Genomic DNA, 25268 nt, shown 5'->3' on the forward strand with positions numbered 1-25268 from the left:
TTTCCAGGGTCAGAGATATTAAGCTGCACAGAAGTAAGGTCAGTATACTATTTTAAGTTAAGCAATGCCACTCTCCCAGGCCCTTATTTAGACATATTTGTCTACAACAAAAATTGTTGTGTCTTCATTTACATTGACATGAGTTATTAGAAAGTAGCTGCCAAAGAAAAATGTTACTGTCTTGCAAACAACTTTACTGTATTTACTGTTTTCCATGTCTCACTGCTTGAGTGCTAGACAGCATCAAACATCCAGATAATGGAAAAAACCCATCACAAACCAGTAGACAGTTTTGACAGCCAATATGCACCTAAGTATGTAGCATACAGGAACCAATTCAGAGCATTCATGAGCTCTTTTTATTTTGAAAAACTAAAGCTTACAGATTTCTTACAGAAACTCATAACCATTTAGAGAGACAACCACAAAAAGTGTATTAATAAAACCCAACAGGCTTCCAGGCCTCTTAAATTTTTCAAACATAAAGTACAAGAAAAAGATACCACATGTTACATTACAGTCTTGCTGCCTTACACACCATCACAAAAAGTGAACAAACACATTCAGTAACTTCAGGCATACCACTGAAAAGATACCAGTAAGTGCTCCAGTTTTCTGTACCATACAACTTTATTTCAGTCACATCTTTCTAGGCAATGTATCCAAAATATCTGACTCAAGCATACCTTTAGACTGCAAATATACTGAAAGAGGGCATCAAGTCTTTCTTACTTCAAAAAAAAAACCAAAAACCCATTAAGTTTTAGGTCATATTATAAAAAGTAACCATGTGGAATGTGACAAGTCATAATGTGAAATCAAAGTGCTTTATTCCCATAGCGCAGAGAGACACGAGTGGTTATCCAGCCATTCTTTTGTATATCTCAAACACCAGAAGAGATATTTGCTCTGTTGCAAAGACCTTTGGACCGTTATGGTGAGATTTCATTAACTGACAGCTAAATAGTATCAGTGGACCAGCAATTTCACTTTGATACTTCAAATAATGATGTAAATGAAGCATCTTTTCATCATTTTTCAAGTTCCCTTAATAATTTGCAAAGTTCTACTGTATTATGTAACACTATATTCCAGTTCATCTCTTAAAATCCAAGATATGCTCTATTTAAAACCCTAAAATTATTTCCCTAGAACCTAATAGCTGCTGAAGACTTGGTATTTTTGTGCAATTCTTTGCTACTTGCATGTGAAGAGAGAAACACTTCACCCAACAGCCTGTATGAAAGAACTATAAACTCTCAAAGCAGAAAACAACTTTAATAAAGTTTGGACATCAGTAGTTGCATGGAATATGTGCTCAATTCAGATGTGCCCACACTGAAGAATACTCACATTTTAAGTGTTCAGTCAGAAAACTTCCTTCCTACAGAAGTCTAAAAACCTATTTATCCTGCAGAGAAAAGTTTAAGACATAAGCATCTAACTATTTTTCTGTTACAACAGAATTAGCTCTACATCATAATATGTATGATTAACCCTCCCTGTTTCAGACACCCCACTGTACAGAAGTCCAGTTTAAACAGGGAGGACTGAGGGAAGATTTCTAGTCCTGTCCCACAGACATAAAGAAAAAGTGCTTTGCAAGACTGATTTTATCCATTGCATTTGAGGCAACCAACCCAAAATGAAGGCACATGAAATCTGTAACATTATAGCTTATAAATTGTAAACTAAAGCTGAACCTCACTATAATCTCTAGTCTTTTTGCACAGAAGTAATGACCAGCACCTATGCAGAGGTTCTGTATTATTTTTAACGCAGCTTTTTCCAGAAATAGTTAAGTGTCGCTTGCATGCCTGTGCAAACACTGTCATTTATTAGGTCTTGACATGAAGTGCAGAAACGTTGTTTATCTGCATGGAAAGTCTGATGCCAATGCATCAGTAGCACTTCCTTCCCGTCGCTACAAGAAATATAAGTCACTAGCAACAGCCACAGAGAGCCAGCTGTTACCTCAAAAGTGCACACTCCCAGCAGCAGTTTTCCTGTGAGGTGTTCTACAGCTTGTGGCATGCATTTAATCAGTGTTTCAAATTTGGATTTTAACATGTCAAAGCCTATCTACTTTTGGTTAACTACAGGCCAGGCACGCACATGCATCTAAAGGAAGCCAACTCAAAACGTGCTTTGACAAATGCTGCATTGAAACTGGCCATACTTTAACGACTAAACACAGATGAGCTGCTACACTGAGCAGCATTCAGGATCCAGGGTCAGCTCAATACCTCAGCTCTTAAGGAAAGCTGAATATGGATATAAATCTGCCTCCTAGATTTCACTGGAGCTGCTACCTTTAGCAGAGAAACAAGATTCAAGGTTTCCGAAAGCTTTAGCAGACGGATAGGCTCGTCAATCAGAGTAAGACTTACTAGGCTGTCAAACAACAGTTCAAAGCCTTGGCTATCACTGCTCTAGAAATATATGTTTAAAAGAACTCAAACACCACTGCCACCACTTAACTAGAATATGTAATTATGCTGCTTCATTCAGAATGATAAACAGGGATTGAGTTTTGGAGCTCTAGTTTTTCACCCTACGCATGAATTCACACACCTTCCTTTTTTTTGTTTTCTTCCCCTTTTTTGTCTATTTCCGCACAGTGTAAAGTGATGGGATTGGCACACAAGTTACCAGCGGACACAGACCTGTAGCTATTACATTACAGAACCATATTAGAGTTTCATGAAGATTTCATGCAATGGTGTCTGTGCCCTTTTATTCTAAAAGAGAACGACTTTCACAGGTAACACATACAACACGATTTTCTGATTTTTAAATGCAGTGAGTTACACAAAGAACATTAACATGAATTGACCAGACTTAATAACCGGAACTGCGCTAGGTCTGGCACTTGAGAATTCACAGTGATTAAAATAAAATTGCTTTGCCTAAGACAAAACATAAGATACCAAATATATATAAAAACTCTTTGCTTCTATTATCTTGTATTAGTATTCCAACAGCGATAAGCAAGCTCAGTAGTACCTCAGACAGCAAAGACTTCTGCACGTGGTTAACTTTATTCATTGCTTGCAGTGCAATGGATTATTACTTTTTAAAATAATATATTCATGATGTCAAATTAAGCAATTTTCAATGCATAAAGTCAACACAGGCTCAACTCTTTGATGGATTGAAGCTTGGATTCTGACAGGAAACCATTCTGTACCATCTCATTTTGTGTACCCAACTCCACACTGTGCCAGGTGGTATTGCTGTTAAAGAGAAACTTAAGGTATACTTGTATATTACTGAGGTGTTCTTCTGTCACAGCAAGTTGTTTGATGATAGTTTATAGTACCAGTTGATAATGTAAGAGTAAAGCATTTGCACTTTTCTTTCCCCCACTCACTTCACTAATCCTAGCAGATCCACTAACACAGGTTTACGATACCAAAGCCTGGTTTTAGAGAGAAAGGAGGACAGCTTTTAAACACCCCAGTGTTTCTCAACCCACCCACTGCCTTCCATTTCAGCACTGAGGGCCTGGCTGAAGCAGCTGCTCCCAGGAGCTGTGAGCTCCTAGAGCCCTGCTGACCTGCTGGGCTCACTGACCACACCGAACTGGGAGTTAAAGCAAGATACTCAGGACCCTTCTGGCGGAGTCCACGAGTGTAGATGAGCACCCACTCGTACCTGCCTCACCTTCTGTGCTACACCTGAGGGCACTTTGGTCCGTGCATCCACCTCCCAGACCTCCTGCTGCCTGGCCTTATCCAAACACGTTGGACTTCGGCCTGAGCTTGAATGATGATTTCAGGGATTTCTCCTCATGCTCTTCCTCCTCAGCGTCACCACGAAAGGAGGGCGTGTTGTGGATGATCTGAGTCCTGAAGCGGATCTTATTAAGCCGAGGCTTCATCCGTCCGCTGCCAGAGGCTTTCCTGGACATCTCCTTGCCTTTGCCCGGCACCGCTGCCCCATCGGTACCTTCAGCTTCCTCGCCAGTGCCGTGATGGTGGTGGGAGAGCCGGTAGTTCATGAGATTAGTTGGCAACACCTTGGAGAGCCTCCAGCGCCCGCTCCCATTGCCAGCATTCCCTTCCTCCTCCTCCTCCTCCTCCAGGGCCCCCACGAGGTTCCGCATGTCCCCCGAGGTGCCCTGCTGCAGGTACTGCGCGGCCTTGCGCCCGCTGTAGTCGCGGATGTCCACGTCGGCGTCGTAGGCTCCCACCAGCAGCTTCACGACCTCGGCGTGGCCGTGCATGGCGGCGATGTGCAGCGCCGTGTGCCCGCCGCTCGTGCGGGCGTTGATGTCCACGGGCAGCCCGTGCCGCTGGGCGAAGTTGACCAGCGTGGCCAGCAGCTCCTGCCGCCCGTGCTTGGCGGCCCAGTGCAGCACTGTGAAGCCGGTGATAAAGTCCCGCTTGCAGAGCAACGCCGGCTCGCAGCTCAGCAGCCCCTCCAGGCTCTCCCACCGCCCGTCCGAGGCCGACAGCATCCAGGCGTGCTCCAGGGGGTCCAGTGCCACGGAGCCGGTGGTGCTCCCCTCCTCCTCGGCGGAGGACGAGGCCACCGAGGCGCTGTCCGAGTCGCGGCCGCGGCCCCCGCTGGGGAGGGCGCCGCGCTTCAGCTGAGGGGAGCTGCCCCGCGCCGCCTCCCGCAGGCTCCGCCGGCCGCCGCCCTGCGCCGCCGCCCCGGGCGCTCCCTCCGCCGCCCCCGCCTCGTCCGTCGCCGGGGGCCGCCCCGGGCCCGTCGCTATCGCGGTCTCCTCGCTGCCGCCACCGCCTTCGCCGCGCCCGGGCGGTGGCCCCCGCCGGGAGCCCCTCCGCTGGCCTCCAGCCACCGCCGGGCTCGGCCGGGGCGGCTCGCCCCGCTGCCCCGGGGGCTGCGGGCGGCTGCCGGCATCCTCGCCTGTTGCCGGCGGCGTCTCCTCAGCGTCTGCCCGTGGCTCCTCGCTGCCGCCGCCGCCTTCGCCGCGCCCGGGCGGTGGCCCCCGCCGGGAGCCCCTCCGCTGGCCTCCAGCCACCGCCGGGCTCGGCCGGGGCGGCTCGCCCCGCTGCCCCGGGGGCTGCGGGCGGCTGCCGGCATCCTCGCCTGTTGCCGGCGGCGTCTCCTCAGCGTCTGCCCGTGGGGAGGGCGGCGGGCTCGGCTGCTTCGCGCTGTTCTCCGCCGCCGGCTCCTGCTCCCCGGGGGTCAGGGGGGCGGCGGCAGGGGGCTCGGGAGCGCAGTACCGGCGGCGGAGGTGCACGTACTTGACGCCGGTGCCGGGCTCCTGGCGCACGGTGGCCACTGCGTTGACCAGCTCCTTGAAGCGATGCCGGGCGGCGGCGCGGCGGGAGGGATCCGCGGGGTTCAGCCAGTCCCGGAAATGCTCCAGCAGCTCCGCGTTGCGCGCCCGCCCGCCCCGCGCCGCCAGAAACCGCACCACGGACTCCTGCTGCAGCTCCGCCGGCTCCGCCATCGCCGCCGCTACCCCATCACGGCGCTCCTCCTGCTGCTACTGCCGCTGCTGGAGATGGTGGTGGCAGTGGCGGTGCGGGCGCGGTACAGCCGCTGCTGCCCGAGCCCCTCCTCCCGGCGGCAGCATGCCCGGCAATCACTGCCGCGGCGGCGGCACCGCGCCGCCCTCCGGCCGGGAGGCGCCCGCCAACAGCGCCCGCCCCGGCGGCGGAGCCGCGACCGCATCCCCTCCCCGCGCTCCTCCCCGCCGCGTGGCTCTCCCTTTCGGCGGCAGTTTTGGCCGTGTCCTTATCTTCCTACTCTCCTCCCTCCTTCTCTATCTCTCTGGCGGGGCTATGGCTGCTTCCGATGCCGACGGGCACCTGGTAAGTCCCCTCCGCGGTGCGGGGAGCGGCTGGTGAGCAGCCCCTGTGCCCGGGGTGAGCCCGACGCGGCTGAGGGGACGGAGGGGGACGGCACCGGGAGGCGAAGGAGGGTGGCGGTCGCACCGTGCGAAGAGGTGGAAGTGCCGCCTGTACCTCGCTGCGGGGCACCGGGCTCTGCCCCTGGCCCGTGCCGGGCGCTGGTGGGGGTCGGGTTAGGGGGGCGGATGAAGGCTCCTGCCTCACGCCGTCTAGTTCTCAGAGCTGCCAGACTTCTAGAGCAGTTGTTGTTAAAGGAACTTGTTTTCAGGTGTCACTCTTCCTAGCGCTCCCGTGGCGTATCGCGTATTTCAGGCAATAAGTTGAATCATACCTACTGAAGAGTTACTTCTGTGTGATGGCCAAGCTGTCAGCTTTATGTCCTGAATATATTGAGCCCATCCACAGGACAGTGCTGGAGCGTAGCTCCTGTGCCTGTAGGTAGTAGTGGAAAACTCGGGGCTCAGGAAGAGTCAGATTTGGGTGCCCATGGGCGCGTTAATGGCGGGATGTCCACGGGCGCGGCATCCTTCCCAGGAGCTCGGCGTAGCCGCCGGGGCTGGCGGGACCCTCACCCCCTGCATAATCACGCACTGGTTACGGTTTTCTTTGAGTTTTGGAGGGCAAATTCCAGTCACATCTGCAAATCCAGTAGCAAGCTAGTTTCTTGCTTAGACTGCTAGTCTCTAGTCTGGTTCTGCACAGGTTTAGATTACTTTTTTTTTTTTTTTTTTTTAGTTTCTGAAAGAAATAATAATTTTTAAATGTTCCACCATCTCAGGCTATGGCTTTTTTCATGCTGTTTTTAATGGGCAAGAAAACTTTATATAAACCAAAATATTTGATGAAATCGTAGAATCTTAGAATGGTTTGGGTTGGAAGGGATCTCAAAAAGACTGGTTCCAGCCCTCCTGCTCTGGGCAGGGACAGTTTTCACTAGACCATGTTGCTCAGATCCCCATCCAGTTTAACGGATCTGGAGAAATCCAGACACATCAGTTATGGCACCAACCTTCAAAAATGGGGTTGAGGGAAGGAATGAGATGTAGTTTAGGTGATGTCAATTAGGTGATCAACTACGTGATATTTCTTTTAGAAGTAGTAAGAATGCAGATATCCTGTGGTCAGTTTTGTGGACTTGATTTCTCTGCTTATTTGTTAGACAATAGCAGAGGGACAGACACCTATGTCCGTGGAAAATTTCAGAAGGAAAAATATGGCTACTGCTTTTCTATTAAGACAATGCTTCAGGTGGAATAGGTTTACACAGTGATTTCTGTGTAAGGAAGGGAGGTGTTGTCCTGAAGGAGTGCTCCCTGCTTGGTAGGCAGCAGCAATTTAAACACTGAGGCAAGCTACTTCTATTTCTTTATTCTAGTTTGTGCAAAGTGGGGTGCTAGGTGATAACCCACAAAATGCTAGCTGCCCAGTCATCAAAACGACATTTATAGATTTTAGCAAACAAGGAAATCAAGGGGCATTGGCTACTAGTTGCATAGTTTTCTTAATTAGTCTTCTACCTTCTGTTGGTTAGTGATTCTCTCGTTTGTCATGCTAATTAGTTCACATTCGCAGTTTATCTCTGTTGAGTTGGTGGGTTTCTTGAGTTGGTGGTCACAATCTCCTCCTGCTAAAATTTCCTCAGAGCTGAGTCAGTTGATTTCAGCATAGTTGCTGAGTTGGCTTTGTTAGTTTCTTCCTTATATTGGGTGTTCTGCCAAATGTCCTTGTGGCCCATAAATTTTAATTTTTTTGTGTCCACTCTCATTAGTACATCCTTGTCCCCAGGCTTTGTTAACCTCCTCCAGGTCTGAGATCATCGAGGCATGTCAAGCCCTAAGCATTAGCAAGGCAATTTTGCTGACAAAATAATTTATCTTTCTAACATCTGGACATAAGAAGGAAATAAATTTATTCCTGCGTGGGTTTTTTTTTTGTTTGGAGAATTACAAATGGCAGTGCAGAGGCTGGGATTTAGGCTGATGACGTGAAGGTGAAAGGCCTCCCTTCTCCAGTCATGCTGAGCCTCTTGCACTGGCTTTTGGTGTGGAGGCTGAGTGGTTTGTGTTAGAGGAACTGTCTTCTCCTTGTGGCAATAGAGGTGCTTTGAGTATCAGACTGAGTAGCTAGAGATCTTAGATGTGCAGCCATTCTGTCTCAGATGCACTTGTCTTTAAATGGACAGGAAACTGACAGGTCTCAGTGATTCTCAGCACTTTTTAATAGTAATTTTCCTCTGGTAGAATGCCTTGAGAAATTTTGTTTTCTGACATGCTTTGAATGTACTTGTTTTTTAATAACCCAAAGATGTCATATTTTGTCTTTAAGGAGTTCACTTTGCATATGCATTTTCCCTCATTAGTCTAAAATGGAATGATCTAATTAGAGGAATGTAAAATGAGAGTTGGTGCAGTTTAGTGCAGTGCAATCTCTAAGTCCATACTAGGAAGTCCTGTGCAAATAAAGAAGAGGATGAGTATATGCCTTGAGGAATATCCATATCCTTCTAGCTGTTAGAATTCTGAGACTTGCTATGCATACCTATTAGAAAAGGTGTCACTTTAATGGGGTTTTAAGTGTTAAATTAAAAAGTTTCCTACTGTTCACCATGTGCATATTCACAGGAAACAGTAATGGTTTCCATTTCCATTTGGATTGGAAATATAAGAGAAAGAATAGCATGGACCTGTCACCATTTCTACTTATGGTATGCAATGTTTGTTTAAAAATACAGTTAATTTCTATGGATCAAGATGTTTCCGTTTAGCCTTATGCATTTTAGTGTGCTCACTGCCTTGATGTCATGGTTCTAGATTGCTGGCTGATGTTTGAAAAGGAATGTGCACCTTTAGATATTTCTAATGAAATAGATGTAATGCTGTCTCAGAGTTCAGGTGCATATAATGAGTGCAGATAATGTTTTAGTTGACAGAAATAGTAATTTCAGTTCCAGCTCCTCAGAATGAGTTCCGTTTGGTAACACACACCTTCCTCTGATTATGCTTTCTATTTTGAATTCTAATGCTTAGATTTTTTTTAGTACTTTTTCCTATTTTCTAGGAGCAAACCAACTGTGATGTATTTTCTATCTACAGTTTTCAGTTTACATTTTCAATTGGACTTGTCTACTTTATTTCATTCACGTTTCATAAGGTTGTTTGGTTTGGGGTTTTTTTTTCCCTTTGTTTTTCTTTTTTCTTTTAAGCCTGCAAATTGTTCTGTAAAGTAAATTTAATTTTTTCCTCAAATCATGGAATAAAGCTCATTTGACAGGTCTTTTTTTTTTCAGACTTTGGCTTTTCTTCATTGCATGTGAAATCATAAGGAACGAGTTCTAGCTTTCTAGTAGAATTTTTATTTCCATTGTTAACTGATATTTTAAAATTATTTTTTGCAGCAAAGTGTTGGCTGTCGAACTTTGTCCTTGTCTGCACATGTTGGGTTTGATAGCTTACCTGACCAACTGATTAGGAAATCCATCAAGCATGGCTTGTGCTTCAACATTCTTTGCATTGGTGAGTAGCGTCTGGGTGCCAAAAGGCTTTAGTGGTATACTCATCTTAGGAAGTGACTGAAATTTAAATCCCATTGTGGTGTTAAATAGTTTCTTTAATGTTAAGCATGAACTGTAATTCCACCCCTTCTCCCAGCTTTGTTTATTTGGGTTTGTATGTAGCATTTTCGTAAACAGTGTGAAGACCAAAAAATGTTGAAAGTGGATGCCAGTCATTTATTCATTTATCAGCAGCCTTTTGGATTTTTTTGAGTGAATGGGGCTTACACCTGTAACAAAGAGCTCCAGATTTAAAAAATTCTGAAATTCAAAGGTGGTAATACTGAAGTGTTTCTGTACTTATCAAATGTTTTGCTCTAATATTTTGCCCTTATTCTTAAAAGACCTTTCTTGAATCTCTGGTTTCACAGCTAGCTTCTTAACTTTTAAAAATCTGTAGGAAATTAATTCAGGCTTTTAAAGAAACCAAAGTGTCACGACACTGTTCTGCTCATTACTCATTAGCTGACAATTTACCTTTATATGTAGGATGAAAATACTAATGAAAATATATTTAGGGTTCACTAAAAGAATGCACAGATGCGCAATTTTGCTCAGAGAAATCAGTTGAGTTTTTGTGTACACTTTCTGTGATTATTATGTATTTATTTGATGTGAAAAATGTCTTCTCCAACCCTTCTGTTTAACTTCAGGGGAAACTGGAATTGGGAAGTCAGCCTTGGTGAGCAGTTTGTTTAACACTGATTTTGAGGACTCTCCATCAACACATTTTCTGTCAAGTGTGCGACTTAGAGCCCAGACTTTTGAACTCCAGGAAAGTGATGTTCTTTTGAAGCTGACAGTTGTAAAAACAGTGGGGTTTGGTGACCAGGTGAACAAAGCAGATAGGTAAGTGCCCTCTTGCCACTATGTTCTGCTGAAGTTTTGGTCTTAAGTGCAAGTTGATTTTTCTTTGGGCTTTGTAGTAAGTGGTTGTTTAACATGTGTTCCAAATAGATGGTTAACTGTTTTCCCTGTGTGCCAAAGTAAACACATTGTTCTTCTCATGTAAGGAATTATTTTATAATTCAGATGAACTATGCCCTTTTCTTTATGAAATCTTTTCTTTCTTAATCTTTTATAAATGTTTGTATATGCAGTAGTTTCTTTTGGGGTGGAGAAAAGCAGGGAGTTCAGTGGGTGGGTTTTTAAATAGCCAAGCAGATTATAAAGTACTGTTTTTAACAGGGTTTTTAACAATTTGACTGTAACTTGTTGAAGACCTTAAACTGGAAGTTTAATCATGTGGATTACCGAAGGTCTTTGTTTTTTGTGTCAGTCAGCTTAGTCAGAAGATGTAGAGGCAGCACACTGGTGTTTCAGTGTGCTGAACTTTTTTTGAGTCTGTGCTTTCATGACTTTTTTTATAGGACTGAACTAACTCAGCAGATCTTTTCTTTCAACGTAATTGTAAATAATTTATGCCATGTGAGTACCTAAATGGTGGTACTCATATAATAAAAGGTTAGAGAGTCACCTTAAGTTTATATGACAGCTGTGGCTTATGATATGACTGGATAATAGCTGCTGCTGGTGAATTGGATGAAGGAGATGCAAGTAGATACTAGTATAGCTATTAGAGGTTTTGATGTGTGGTATAGGAGGTGCCTTTTTGTTCTTTTGATTTTGTGTGTAACACCTTATTCTGGATTTCAGTAGCATTTGATCTGGTTTGTAAACTTTGTGGAGCAGAAGAAATGTAAGGGTGCACTGCTTCTGCATCTAGCAAAACATTATTTTTGAAAGCACATTAGAATCTGGTTTTAGGTAGGATAAAGTGTACTTAAACTGTACTTACTATAAATCGGTAGTTTTTTATTCTCTAGCATTTCTCATTTTAGTTTTTGTCTATTGTTTAAGAGCTCTCTCACGTACGGTACTTCAGAAGATAAAGTTCATCCTGTTTCTTGGTACTATTAGTTCAATATTCTTTCTTGTATTGTACCTAAGAGGTTGTTGTAATTTCCTTATATTTAAGAGTTCTGCATTTGCACAACTTAATTGCAAAAATTTAAAAACATCACTTGGGAAGTTTGGTTATAACCATAATTAACTTTATGTAACTTTTTCACTAATGGTATTTGGGAAATATTTTGTTTGTATTAGATGCACAATTCTTTTTTGAGTAGCTTTTCAGAAATTAGGATTAGTCTGTACACATAATTTTCTGCCCTACTTGAGCAGCCTTTTGACATGAAAAATCTGCAGAACAATACAAGAGAATCCCTTCTTAGTCTGTCTCTGTTTAGGAGTAGCTAATATCTGGTTGTTAAATTTTATTTCCTACAGCTATCAGCCAATAGTGGATTATGTAGATGCACAATTTGAAGCCTATCTCGAGGAAGAACTGAAAGTTATACGTTCTTTATTTAGCTACCATGATACTCGCATCCATGTCTGCCTCTATTTCATTTCACCTACAGGCCGTTCTCTAAAAACCATAGATTTGTTAACTATGAGAAGCCTAGACAGTAAGGTAAGACTTGGAAACAGTTCCAAGAATTTGTCTTACTTTCTAAAGCATCTTGTAGCCTTCAGGTCCACTACCATGTTTCAGTTCTATATTGACGCATTTGGTTTTGTAATGTTTTTTTGGTACTGATATACTTTAAGTTCTGAATAAATGGGCTCTGCAAGTAGCTTGCAGTTCATCACTTGTTTATTTTCAAATCACAAAGAGAGAGACATATGGTAAGAACATTGAAAAAAGAAGCACAATGAAGTTTAAAAAATGTAAAAAAAAAGTAGAACCACACCAACTTCACTTTTATTAAACCCTAAACATTGTAGTGAGATTGGATAGTGTACCTTCTGTAAGTACTTTACTATTTCTAATTAAGCTTGTTTCTAGTTTTTGGACTGCTGGAAAGTTGGCATCTAAAAAACTCTGCAACACTGAAGATCTTCATTTTAGATAACTGAAGAGGCATGAAGAGCCTTGAACAGAGAACTCTGCCAATGTGGCTTTTTCTGTGGCAGGCTGCAGTAGTGTTTTAACATACTGATTTAGAAAAGCTTTGAAGTAGCAGTTTCTAGTGAAATTACTTGCATTTTCTAAATCCATAACTTTCTTCATGTAATGGGGCTGTGTGAAGCTAAATGTTTAACGTATTTTAAGAAACCTTTTATTATTTGGATTTAATTTGTTGAATTGTTGAAAATTTTGAAACTTAAATGCATTTGCTGTGCCTTTCGCCTTTTTCTTTGTGCTGTACTAGAGCCCTCCCACTAAATTTTCTTCCTGCGTTTTCTTGTTTCTGAGAAGTTTTTTCCAAGATAGCAAGGATTAAATTAGCTGTCTAGGCCACATTTGTGTTTGATAAGCACATTTGGGATTTTTATTACTTTGTTTGTAGATGTATTTTGCATTCTGAGCTTCTCAATAGCAGAGAAGGGAAGGTATGGTGGTACAAAGGCAGGGGAGAGCACATTTCTGTGTGCTATTTTTAGGTTGTGCCTGCTCTTTACTGAATTTCTTTTAAAACAGTGTTTCTTTCAAATTAAAAGGATATAGATCTTTGAATTCCAGCATCCTAAGAAAATACTTCCATCAGGATAAACCAAAAGTAATTCTGCTTTGAGGAAATTTCGGCTTCTAGCCACCTACTGCAAAAATTTTTAATTCTGTTTTGGCACAGAGAGAGCATAAACCACATGTAACTCTGTTGTTTTGTCCATTTGCAATGGATTCTTTCTGATCTTACTACAGAAATATCCCTGTACACACAGAAAGAGTTATGTGTTTAACTGTAGTTTTGTTTCCATCTTGTTGTGGAGCACGTTTGTGGTGCTTTTAGTACTGCATTCTCCTAGTGGCAGTTAAGAACTGGCAATTTCCGTGGATATGGGAGTCCCTGGGTGTATTTGCTGAGTACAGGATTCCATAAAGAGAAGATGGTACAGCCACATGCATCCATCAAATGTGTAAATCTATGTAGAAAGCTGTCTTGAGTTTCTTCCTGAATCCACTGCAGTGTACGCTGTGTACTTTTGTTATGGTCTGCTGCTACAAAACAATAGCAGATTACACAGCTCAGAGGTACAGAGGGTTCTTGGGATAGATTAGGTTCATCCTGTACTCTGCAGTCCTTGAAGAAAAAAACAGAGTATCTATGGTCAATTTATTTTTCTCTATTATGAATTGGATGAATAGCTAAGAATTTGGGCTCTAGCATTTAGACACTGAAAAATCCTCTAGTTTTGCTTCGGATGACATCACTACAGAGCAGCCAGGTTTCATTCACAGACAAAGGGGATCTTTTCCTGTTCTCTTTCCTTCTGGAAATAGTGATTATTCAACTAAGAGCTCTGCAGTTGTAATTCATTGTCACAGAATTGTATGCAGGTTATGGCTAAGTCAGTAAAGTATCATGGGGATTTAGTTTGGGTTTTTTCCATGCAGAAAGAATCTTCAGAAATTTTTATATTGATTCACAGAGGTACACTTCAATCAGCTTGCTCTTGCAACCAACAATGATTTCAATTACATGTATTTATTTTCCTTCTTTATTGCTTATCTAAAGCCAGAGTTAATTTTATGCTTTTCAATTTTATACAGTTGTGGTGATTTAATGTCAATGTTGATAGCTGGAATCACAGTTTCTGATGATTTTTCATTTTACTGTTCTTCTTCGTAGACTTTCTCTGCTATTTGTTTTCTGTTTTCTAAGAAATTCTCTCCTAATTAGTGAGTGCTTGAAAAAGGTTCACATTGAAAAGAGAACTTTGGTGTTGAAAAAGAGTAGAGATTAATTTAATTCTGAGGACTCTGTGTTCCATCCATTTTTAGATCTATATTGGAGAAAACTTACGTTGTTGTCTCTCAGCTAATTTGATCAAAGATGTGAATTACTCCTAGTGTAACAGATTGTTTATTCTAAATGAGTTCAGTTATTAGAAAAATATATTCCATAATTTTATTTGATTTTAGATATTTTACCCCATGTATGCTTAGATCATGTATGCTACACAATTAAGGACTATCATCAGGTAATCTTGGAAGTCATACTTCAGAGCTGGCTTCCTTCTTTTTCTTTGGGACATTGTGCTTAAGACAGAAGTCTTATTTCAAAATATCAATTTTGAATCTGTTCTTGACATTTAGGCATTTCCATTCAGGCAGAATATTCAGAAGAATAGAAAGTGTGTATCTTTTTTTTCTGTTTTCTTTTTCTCTCCTTCCTTTTTGCATCTGTGATCAAGGAACTCTGTAAAACACTTCATCTTCTGAAATCTGAAAGAGTTATTTATGATGTTCTTTCAAAATATTTGGATATTAATTATTTCAATTTATTTCCATTTGGGCATTAATTATTTCCATTTAGTTCTGAAAAATGTGTATTTTGGGTGTAGTGATAGCATTTGTAAGAAAAAATTGGCGTCTATTACTTCCAAGTTACTGCCATCACTATTTTAGGAAATAGGGCAGTTTAATGGAACTGAATTCTGTGGTCTGAATAATCAGCTTAGTAAAGACTGGTAAGCAAGAACCTTTAGCCTTTGTTATTCCTCTGCTCATGTCAGATACTGGAGAAACTGTGCTGCAGTGGTGAGGTGAAGATGTAGCTGAAAGGAACCCAGGAAGAGGCTCAGGGGCAGGCAGGGTTTGGTAGCCAGCTTCCTTTTCTTTCTGTGTTTAGACTGCCAGCTTTCATTTAACACCTGAGCCGTGTCCCCTGCTGCTTTAAACTAAACAATCGATTTTTTTTAAACAGAGATATAATTACTTAATGGCATTTAGTTAATAAATAGGCATTACTTGCATTTGAGTACTTCGCTCTATGAGACCTCCTTCCTTGTTCTTAGAATCAATTACTTTTAAGGGTGTATATTGAATAATTGGTTGCTAGTTAGTTGAATGATGCCCATGAGAATATTTTTTATTGTTCGTGAAAATTTGATATCACTTGATGGAAAAGTTTAGACTGCAGAGGAAGTTTTAAACAGCTAATTAATAACAATTCTATTTACAAAAGTTGCCACCTCAAAATTGAATTCTCACACATTTCATGTAATTTATGTCATTCCTAGGTGAATATTATACCAGTTATAGGCAAAGCAGACAGCATTTCTAAAACTGAGCTACAGGAGTTCAAGAAGAAAATAATGAGTGAATTAGCTAGCAACGGCATCCGAATATACCAGTTTCCTACTGATGATGAAACCGTTTCTGAGATTAATACTATCACAAATGTAAGTAAATGACAAAAATGTTATTTCAGTACTAAAGTATCATTCTCTAATGCTGATTAATGTTGCTGCTTTCACCATTGTCTTTAAACTTGTAAGTTTGCATGTCACGAGTTTGTTTATTCTTCTTATGTGTTGGGGTTTTTTTCCCTACTTGGAAATCTTCCTGCCCCTCTGCTGTTGATACCTGTAACAGAAAAGAGGTTCTCATGCATAAATGGTTTTTCTAATATCTGGTTAATTAATATATAATTACTATTATAGATGGACAGATTGACTTTGCTCTTTTCCTCAACAGATACAATTTTACATCTGGTAGAGAAGATATTTAGGTGCCTTATGTCTACAACTTTCTACAACAGCAAGTCTTACACCTGCATTTTTTCTTTTATTTAGTACTTTCTTTTGAAATTAGGACAGATTTTCCCTGGGGAAGAAGTAGTCAGATGTAACTGGCTTATTTTCGGTTGTCCTTTCCAGCTGTCCCAGGGGTAGCTGCCAGCTCTCAGCTAAGGCTGTGAAGCTAGATGGCTTTGCCTTGAGTGCTCTGTGTTTGCTGCTCTTGTGTGTGTGTTTGTAGGTGCACATGATCGTGTTTGTGTGTACGGGGGTTTGAAAGTAGGGAACAGGAGCCAGGATGCCGGAGCCCATGGCTGTGCATTCCCAACCTCTGTTACCTGGCCAGGGAGTGACAATGTGCAGCTGTCCATCAGTAACAGGTCCTTTTGCTGTGGGGAAACGTGGTGGTTTGTTACTTACCACTTCCATGCTCTGCTAGTGATTTATTTTCCAGGTAATGATGTTTCTTTATTTGGTCAGCTGTTGTGGGTCAGCACGCAGGCAGTCAGTGCCCAGCCTATCTTTGTGCCAAGCCCACAGCAGTAACCACAGCACAGGTTCCAATGTGTGATTGTCATGTGAGTGTTACTATGAGCTCTGATTGAATGTGAGTCATATGTTCTAGAGCAGTTTTCTGTTTGGGGCTGACATTTCCTAGTGCAGCTCAGGGTGTAGTTAGCTGCCTTTGCCCTTGGGACAGACCTGCTGAATCAGGAACAACCTGCTGTTCACCAGGTTATTCTACAAAGTGCCTTTCCTGAGTGTTGGCCCCCCAGCATGTGCTGGGGCATGGGCTTATTCCTCCTGACATGCAGGACTTAGCATTGCTCTCGTTTCCACTTCGTGAGGTGCCTGTTGTCCCATTTCTCCAGCCTGTTGAGGTTCCCCTGAGTTGTCAGTACACCCATCTGGATCTATCAACTGCTCCTCATCTTCTATTGTAGTTAATAGTTTTTTTATCAGTAGATACTGCGTAGCTGCTGATCTCCTAGGGGTGGTTTCTGGTTTTAAACTGCTTGTTGGCTTTTCCTGAAATGGTGTTTTCCTCCCTAATTTATTTCTGAGGCGTTTCTCTGTTTTTTATGTAAGAGTGCAGACAGGTAAGACTTAATTGGTATATTTCCCACAGGGTTATTTGCCATTTGCTGTGGTAGGAAGTATGGAGAAGGTGAAAATTGGAAACAAAATGGTGAGAGCTCGTCAATACCCTTGGGGCATTGTAAAAGGTAAAAGAATTGTTAAAAGTATCTTTATGAGCTTTTGCTATTGTTGAAGTATAAAATTCACCAGTAATACAAGGGGCTCTTTCACTGATGCCAGTATAAGGAATATAAGGAATATATATACAGTATCAGGAATATAGCAATTAATACTTGAGACATGCACTAACTTGTAATTTCATCCACACTGGTTCATTCTTGGGATCAAAGTATGAGATGGTGTATGTAGTGTTTGGGTAGGTTAAGATAGTGGCAGTACCTCTAGCACTACCAAATTTCAAGCATTTGTGATTGTCAGTAAAGAGGGTTAAAAAAGAGATAAATGTGGTGGTCTTCAGCTCAAGCAGCAAATTGGGACAGGTTGAAATATGTTCACCAGTACTTACAAGTCTTCAGTACTTCAGTGTGTATATTAAAAATTATACAGAAGTGTAAGAGATATAATAAACAGCAAGATACCTTTCTCTAGAAGTATATTTAGTGAACAAAGTAAGTGATGATGTTTATAATGTATTTTGACTATTCTGCTACTTCTGCATAATAATAAAATAATTTTCTTTACTGATTAGTGGAAAATGAGAACCACTGTGACACTATAAAGCTCCGCAGGATGCTTTGCACAAATATGGAAGATTTAAAGGAGAAGACTCGTGCTTATTATGAGTCGTACAGGCGCTGCAGGCTGGAAAAGTTGGGTTGCAGAGACATTGGCCCTGAGAGAAAACCAGTCAGGTAAAGGACTTGGTGTGCAGCGCTTGCTTTCAGCATCCGTTCACTTCACATCGACCCCATGCAGAGCAGCGTTCATACATAAAATAAGCTTTCTAAGAAGGAAAGAATGTTTTTGTTTTTTTTTTTTTTTTAATTGAAGGATGTAGCTGTTCATTCAGTTACCTTCATGGAGAGCTATATGGGTTTAAATTAGCATTCTTTTTAAAAACATGAAAGCCAGCCAGTTGTATTGCTGGAATCTTTTTCTTCTATAATACACCTGAGGATTTTAATTTTTTTCAGGAAGCATGTCTGTTTTCTTTAGGTATTTGTGCTTTAGGAACTTTAAAATTATTTTTGTTATATATTATTATTATGTTTTACTTTCTTTCTTAAGAATGTCTGATTATAAATAATAGTTTGGTTGGACTCCAGGTTCAGAAGGAACCGAAGCAAAAACTTATACAAAATAAGTGGTTACACTGTTGACTTCCCACATTATCTGCCATAATAACAAATGTCTTAAAATTTTCACGTCAAGAAATCGCTTGCTGCACTGTAGGGAGTTAAAAGAGGATTCCAAAGGAAAGTTAAGCGGAAAGTTATAGACACTCAGTTGTTTCATGTAGTAAAGCTGCTTTCTGCAGGAAGCATTTAAAATTTTATATCCATTTTGTTTAATCTTTTATTTCCAGTTCTCTCATCTCCCTCTTCCAGCTTCCTTTGGGTGTGTTTTTTTGGGTCTTTTCTGTGGGTTTGTTTTTTTTTTTTTTTTTTAATGCATGGGACTGTACTTTTAACTGGTCAGAATCCTGCTGGGGAAGAGCTGATGCTTTGTGATTTGTTCAAGCCTTCATGGTTTAGCGAAGCACCGTTACTGCATAGTTGTGGTGGGAAATACTGACTTAAACCAGGCATGAAAACAGAGTAAGACTTTGCTTTAAAAACAGTTACTCATTGTTTGAACCAAGGCACATTTGCAAATTAATTCATTTAGATGATATTGAGCTGACCTTGAATCAGTGGTCTCTTGACATTTCTCTTAACAAGAATGTAATACATCCTATTCATAAAAAGAGAACCAAAGGTGAAAGAGGTTTAAAACCAAGTGAAATTAACTATAGAATTTTCATTTGGTTTATGTTTAAGAATGTGTGTTAATAGCTAATATCTTGTTATCCTTGTCTAGGGAAGATTTTTATTTTTAGAGATTTGTTCATGGCAGTATTGACTCCAGTACCTTCAGCTTTTCTGAAGCTCCATTTCATGGTGTACAGCCATCTCAGGATAAAAACCATCATCCATAGAAGTGTTTTCTTCTACAAACAAAGGAATTATCTTTGTAAAACCCCGACACAGTTTACATTTTGTAAACAGCTTGAAGTGGCAGGTTCACATCAGAATGTCCCAATATTTTACACTTCAGAGCTCATTTAAAAGTTGTCTGCTTCTTGGATGTACAGAAGAGCTGAGTTCCCTCTGGTGTGTAGATTTTATGTACGGTCCACTAGATGTCAGTTCTATTGAGAGAGTTTTGGCAAGAAAGTACACTTAGTTGCTAGTTTTGGTAAATCAGTTTTATTGAAAATGTCATTGTTTTGGAAGGATGAGAACAGATATCCCATAAGAATCTAGAAAAATGAACTTTTTCCCAGATTTACTGCAAGAGGAAGAGAAAAGTAAGACTAGGATAGATGTGGTTGTCCCTCAGTAATGGGGCATAGTGAATGATGCTGAGGTCTGAAAGAGAAGGTGTTTGGTGTTTTGGGAGAGACATTTTATGGTACTATAAAAAATGAAGAGAATTTAGAGGATGTGTATGCAATGTAATTAGCAGAGTAATGCAGCCTTACCCATAAGGTGCTTTATCAAGTTACTGAGGAAACAATAAAAAGTGTCATCCTCAGCAATGTGGTAGAAAATGTCTTTTTATGTAGAGGAAGTTTAGTGGTTCCCAGTTTGCTTGTACATTTAAATAACTTTTAGAATAGGTACTATCCAGTTGTTTCAGGCAAAAATCTGTTATTAAATCCTCTTTGTCCTTAGAGATGTTTACAATATATACATGTGGATTCTAAGAGCTGTAGTTTTAGAGTATAATTAATATTGCATAGCAGTAGATGCCTGAAGATTAAAATTTCATGCTAGTTTTATAAATAATGATCAAAATGCATGTTGAGAATTCATATTTTGTACCTGTGATGTAGCTGTCTCCATATTAAATTTGATAATAATGTAAATTTAGAAAACCTTTGCTAGACTTGAATAATTGGCTGTTTGTAGCCTTTGAACACTGACACTTGAGTAACAAAATGTGCCCTGCCTTTTGGCATATTGGGAAGAAGCTGCCTGTGAAGTTCCTGTACTACTCATTTGGATATAGAAGTAGGACAGTAGTTTATTCACACAAAGTTGTATGCCACTGCAAGGCAAAACCAGTAATTCTTGGATGTCCAGCTGTCTTGTGAGATAGGTTGTGAGCAGACGTCTGTAAAGCCTTTTACATGTGTGTAAAACACTTACACTTTTACATGTGTGTAAAAACACGTTGGCAAGTTTTACTTTTTTATGGGAGATGTGGAAAGAGATGGTTTCAGCATACAACAGAAAAATATATTTGCATCTTTGTTACTGGATCTGAGAAGGGAAAATAAAGGTAATGTGAAGTGGCTGTCTTGTGCACACTTTTAAAAACACCTTTTCCCAAATCCTGTTTTTTTGGTGATGCTATTTCATAATATTTTTTTAATTTGTTAGTTTGCAATTGCATTCTAAGAATGAAGTAATGAAGTCAATGGATAGCAGAGTATTTAGGGTGTAGTCTTTTGCAGTATCTGTTGGATATAAAATTCAGGAAGTGAATTTTTTATAATTTTATAATTTTTTGCTACTTAAAATTGGCATTTGCATTTCTTTGTTGTTGAAAAGTAAAGATAAGCTTTTGTGTGTGTGTGCAGATGGTCTGGTCCTGCCTTTTTGATGATCCAGTTATGCCCATTAGGAACATGAATTTCTAGTTTCAGGTCATTCTCAGCAAGAGATAATTGCTGAGATGTTTTGAATGGTAAAATTTGGAATAGTTGAAAACAGAAATCTAGACATGAAGAGTGCTTCCAGGAAAACAAATTTCTTAATATGCACACACAATACCTAGTTAGCCTAGGTATTTGCAAGGGAGGAGAGGGTTGCTGGTGTTTTGAAGCTGGACATTTTGTTGAGCCCATTTTTCAATTTAAGTTGTTACCTATGGGCATATTTTTGTTTTGAAAGAAGAAATCTGATAGACTAGGGTCTGCTGAAAAAGCTGAGGATTGATATTCAGGCCATATGCTTGCGTGTTTAGATTTGCTGATGTTAATAATTCTCTGGGTTAGTTGTTTTTCTCTCATCGTAATTACAGTTTGTTCTCCATTATAATTGCAATTAAACATTGTTGGAACATAAGCATCTTGATTTTTCAGTGTGTGGGGAATCATTCCTTGGCTTTTACTTCCCCAAAACTGGGATATTCAGACCTTGCAGTTCTTGAACTTGTTTATTTTTCAGTCTGTTTTGAAGGTGATGACAGAAAACCAGGAAGGATTCAGTGGCATGAAGAAGTTTGTATGTAGAAGGCTGACGTGACTCTTGTCATGCCTAAGGAAAGAAACCTAACGTTTGAAAGGCTGTTTGACCCTTTTCATTAAGAAGTCCTTGGCAGTGGAGTTCATCTGACCAGCTGCAGACCTTTGCATTTGAGCTAAATATTTTAACCATCTTAGAATGAGGTTGGACCATACCCAAAATACCTGGTTTTCTTGCCCCTACTGAAAAATTGATAATTCTTTAGGTCTACCACGTCCTTATTATTGCTCAATATCAACTGAGCTAGTCGACTGAGTTGAAGCACAGTGCTAGAAATTCCTGCCACTAGTTAATTTTTTTTTTTTAGTTTTTTTAATATACCTTAATTAATAGTTAAATGTTCTGCAAAAGGTTACAAGTGTTGCTTTCAAATTTCAAAGCTTTTAAAAGTGTAATTGAACTTTAAATACCTGTGTTGTTCAAAGTGCACATTGTGTTCCACTGAGAGTTAAATTCACTTCAGAATCTTTATTTATGAACATAATGTGTCTGATTTGCAATTTTAGGCTTCTGTGCTTTCAGTCTCATGCAGACAGAAAAATTATGTCACAGCTATGCTTCTGTAGCAAGGCAGGTGGTAGTGCTGGTATGTATGATTAGTTTAAGCTTTCTTCACAATCCCTTACTACAAAACCTCAGTAAGAATACATTATTTAAATAATTAGTTATAACATTTAAATTTTGTAAGTGTCTTTGTACAGAGTATTGCATTCTGGATATCTAAGCCAGAAGAATGGGAGTACCTGTGAACTTGATTTTCATAGTGTACTAAAGGAGAAGCAGTGAAACCAGTCTTCAGATAAACCAAAAAATATTTTACTATGAGCAGTGGATGAAGTAATATTGAAAGGATTGGCTTAAGATGCGGTGAACTGTTTTTCCTTCCTCCCAAAATCTCCTAACACTTAAGAATGTTTGCGTTGTTGTGTTGCTGGTACGCCACACACAGAAAAGGAAATTTTGGTTTAGTTCTGTCTTGGTGATTCCCAGAACAATTCAGTCCAGGAGGGGGTATTTCATGGAGTCATAGAATGGTTGGGGTTGAAAGAGACCTCAAAGGCATCTAGTTCCAACCCACCTGCCGTGGACAGGAACACCTTCCACCAGACCGGATTGCTCAAAGCCCCATCCAGCCTGGCCTTGAACACTTCCACTTGAACATGTACTGGCATCCACAACTACCAGTAAATTAAAAAAATACACTTTTATTTCTCCTTTTTATGTGCAATACGATTATTTACTGAGTTGAGTCTCTTCAAAGTTAATATTTTACTAATGTTAACACAAATTGCTTTTACCTGATAAAGTAACCTAGTCTGGGTCTAAACGTGTCCACATAAGGAAATGAAGGTGTGATTGTAGCATGTTAACTTAGTCTAGCATTTGCTCTAGCAGCTTTATCTTTCCCAAAGGCAGCATTTTATCTGTCAGAACTGACACTGTGTGCAGAAGCTTGAAGAGTGTGAGATTGCTAGCACTTGTAAACCTGTGCTGTAGCATTATTGTCTAAACTTAGAGATAGTGTGAATTAATACTCTGTGTGAAAACCATGCCCCTGTTTCACATGGATTTAGGGATTTAGAATTTCAGGGTGACCTGTTACTTCACAGCTGATTAAAAGCCCCGAAAACAAACCCAAACACAAAAGGATAGTTGTTCTGAATTTATTTTGTTGCCATGTAGTGCTCGAATAAGATAGAATAGGAGTGCTCTGGCCTTGATATCTTACGAACATTGTCTGCATGTGCAATTTCAAGATGTTTCTTCTCTCTTTAGATGATATTTTGAATACAAATAAGAAACTTCAGGATTGCGAAACTGCCCAGTCAACATAAATTTAAAGATAGAAGAGAGCTGTTTAAGCTTAGTGTTGCTCTAAATAATTAACTCTTTAGATTTTCTTTTGGTTTTTCCATTTATAAATGGTTTAAATAGAAACAGTAAAAGATAGGACAAAAATATAAGAGTGTATGTATATTAAAAGTGTAAATCAAAATGAAATACTTAATATACATACCTGTTTATTTTACATGAGGGTGGAAGGCATGAGTTACCTGGCAAAGGACAGTAACTGATGTTAGCTGGGAAGAGCTGACTCAGCAAAATGTGTAAAAAGCAGCCCCAGAAAAAGGTTAGAATATTATCCACAGTTTAATCTGTTCTTAAGCCAAATGCAGAAGACCGTGCTTTTGAGTTTCCAATAACCATTGAAAGAGCTATGTTCCTCCAGGTGTGCTCTCTGGAGTCATGTGACTTAGATGAGTTTATGGTAAATGTTTTGATAGAAGAACTTGTGTCATTAAGCAGGTTTGCTTTTCAAAGGAAGTTTGGTGTGTGAGGTACATCTGTGTACAAGCTCCATTCGTATTTCTTGAAAAGCACATTTCCCACCAGCACTTCCTGGCAGTGGTAGTATTGACTCTGAAAATGTCAAACCTCTAGTAGTTTATTAATATGAATAAATTACTAGCATCTTTTAATTTGCCATGATATGCTTTGACATGAAAGAAGTAACTCAATTTCAAGTACCTGTTGTTTGGAGGGAAAAAAATGATCTTGTGTACTGAAGAGAAGGGAGGCATAGATTTAAAAGTAAAAAAATGTTTGATTTACTTGCTGACTTGTTTTTTTGCCAGAGATTTGCTCAATGATCTGAACTAATTTACTCCTCCTATATAGTTTCAAATACAAGTATAGTATATATGCAGTTTATTTACTTCTGGAAGAGCGGGTTCAGGAAAAAACAAGCAGTCTTGAGGTTTTGGCTGTTGCATGTTGGAAAGTAACCCTGTGTTTTGGATGTTGAACTATTTAGGAAATTGAATTCATTCTATATCAATGTAATTCTGCCATATTTAAATTTTGACATTAAAGAAAGAGTGCTATATGTTTTGAAGATCCTGTTATTTTCTTCCATTTTCATATAGGAACAATCAGTTTTTGTTACATTAGTGCTCCAGATTAATTGTTTTCGTATGGTCCTACTTGAAGACTGAGGTTTCACAATGTGGAAATTTTGGGAGATTTTTCTGGCAATTTCAGTGTCTTAGTAGTAAGCAACTTGAAGAAGCTTATGCATGTTGGAGTCAGAAAGGTATAAATCAAGTCTTTAGAACATGAGATGCCTAAAGTGTTGTATTTACTTTGAAATGTAAATTGCCCAGGAGCTGTTAGCATAAGTAATTGTACTCAGGGTTGTTTACGTAAATAAAAAGAGTGGAAAGATAAGATGCTTGCTTCTGTTTAGGTTTCGTCTTGAATTTTTATGTGGGAAGTTGTAAAAATTAATATTTCAGATGAGTATTAATTGTTTAAATAATTTTCTAGTTGTTGGTTTTCCACACTGAATGAAGCAGCATGCTGTAGAGTTGCTTACATTTTTGAACTTCAGTCTACAGGAAGTCATTGAGGCAAAGAGGCTCGAGTTCTGCCTTGAAGTGGAAAGAAAAGAAGAGGAGATTAAGCAACGATTTGTGCAGAGAGTGAAGGAGAAAGCAGCAATGTTGGAAGAGGCAGAGCAACAGGCAAGCATGCCTGTCTGTCTTGAGTTTGTTTTCTGAGATTTGGAACAGCTAAGTTCTTAACAAAATCACTGGTTGATATTTATAATTTCCAAATATTTTGAGGACAATAATGCATTAAATCAAAAGCGGTTTGATTAGACACCAGCAAACAAGAGAATATGTCTTATGAGGAGCAGCTGAGGGAGCTGGGGTTGTTTAGCCTGAAGTAAAGAAGGCTCAGGGGAGAGAGCCTTTATAGCTTTCTAAAACTACCTGAAAGGAGAGGTGTAGTGAGTTTGGGGTT

The 25268-nt window shown here is 40.3% G+C and overlaps 2 protein-coding genes across 2 annotated transcripts; one reads left to right on the plus strand and one right to left on the minus strand.

The window, feature by feature from the left end:
• Positions 1 to 336: 336 nt before the first annotated feature.
• Positions 337 to 5584, minus strand: SOWAHC (sosondowah ankyrin repeat domain family member C). Its single transcript, XM_041468588.1, has 2 exons — positions 5059 to 5584; positions 337 to 4875 (listed from the first exon to the last, which is right to left on the minus strand). The coding sequence occupies exons 1-2, from the start codon at positions 5423 to 5425 to the stop codon at positions 3734 to 3736; spliced, it is 1509 nt and encodes a 502-aa protein (XP_041324522.1). The 5' UTR covers positions 5426 to 5584; the 3' UTR covers positions 337 to 3733.
• Positions 5585 to 5759: 175 nt separating this feature from the next.
• On the plus strand, positions 5760 to 17862 carry SEPTIN10 (septin 10). The gene is made up of 7 exons (XM_041468483.1): positions 5760 to 5789; positions 9223 to 9340; positions 10032 to 10227; positions 11668 to 11854; positions 15409 to 15570; positions 17036 to 17132; positions 17696 to 17862. Exons 1-7 carry the CDS (start codon positions 5760 to 5762, stop codon positions 17860 to 17862), a joined length of 957 nt encoding a protein of 318 aa, XP_041324417.1.
• Positions 17863 to 25268: the final 7406 nt, after the last annotated feature.

This window comes from Pyrgilauda ruficollis, unplaced genomic scaffold, assembly GCF_017590135.1.
Source record: "Pyrgilauda ruficollis isolate IOZ18807 unplaced genomic scaffold, ASM1759013v1 scaffold22, whole genome shotgun sequence".
Classification (NCBI taxonomy): Eukaryota; Metazoa; Chordata; class Aves; order Passeriformes; family Passeridae; genus Pyrgilauda; species Pyrgilauda ruficollis.

Coding starts and splice junctions, on each gene's coding strand:
- SEPTIN10 (XM_041468483.1), top strand. CDS start 5,760: ATGGCTGCTTCCGATGCCGACGGGCACCTG. Junction 11,855..15,408: donor TGAGAAGCCTAGACAGTAAG/GTAAGACTTGGA, acceptor TGTCATTCCTAG/GTGAATATTATACCAGTTAT. Junction 15,571..17,035: donor AGATTAATACTATCACAAAT/GTAAGTAAATGA, acceptor TATTTCCCACAG/GGTTATTTGCCATTTGCTGT.
- SOWAHC (XM_041468588.1), bottom strand. CDS start 5,425: ATGGCGGAGCCGGCGGAGCTGCAGCAGGAGTCCGTGGTGCGGTTTCTG. Junction 4,876..5,058: donor GGAGACGCCGCCGGCAACAG/GCGAGGATGCCG, acceptor CGCCGGCAACAG/GCGAGGATGCCGGCAGCCGC.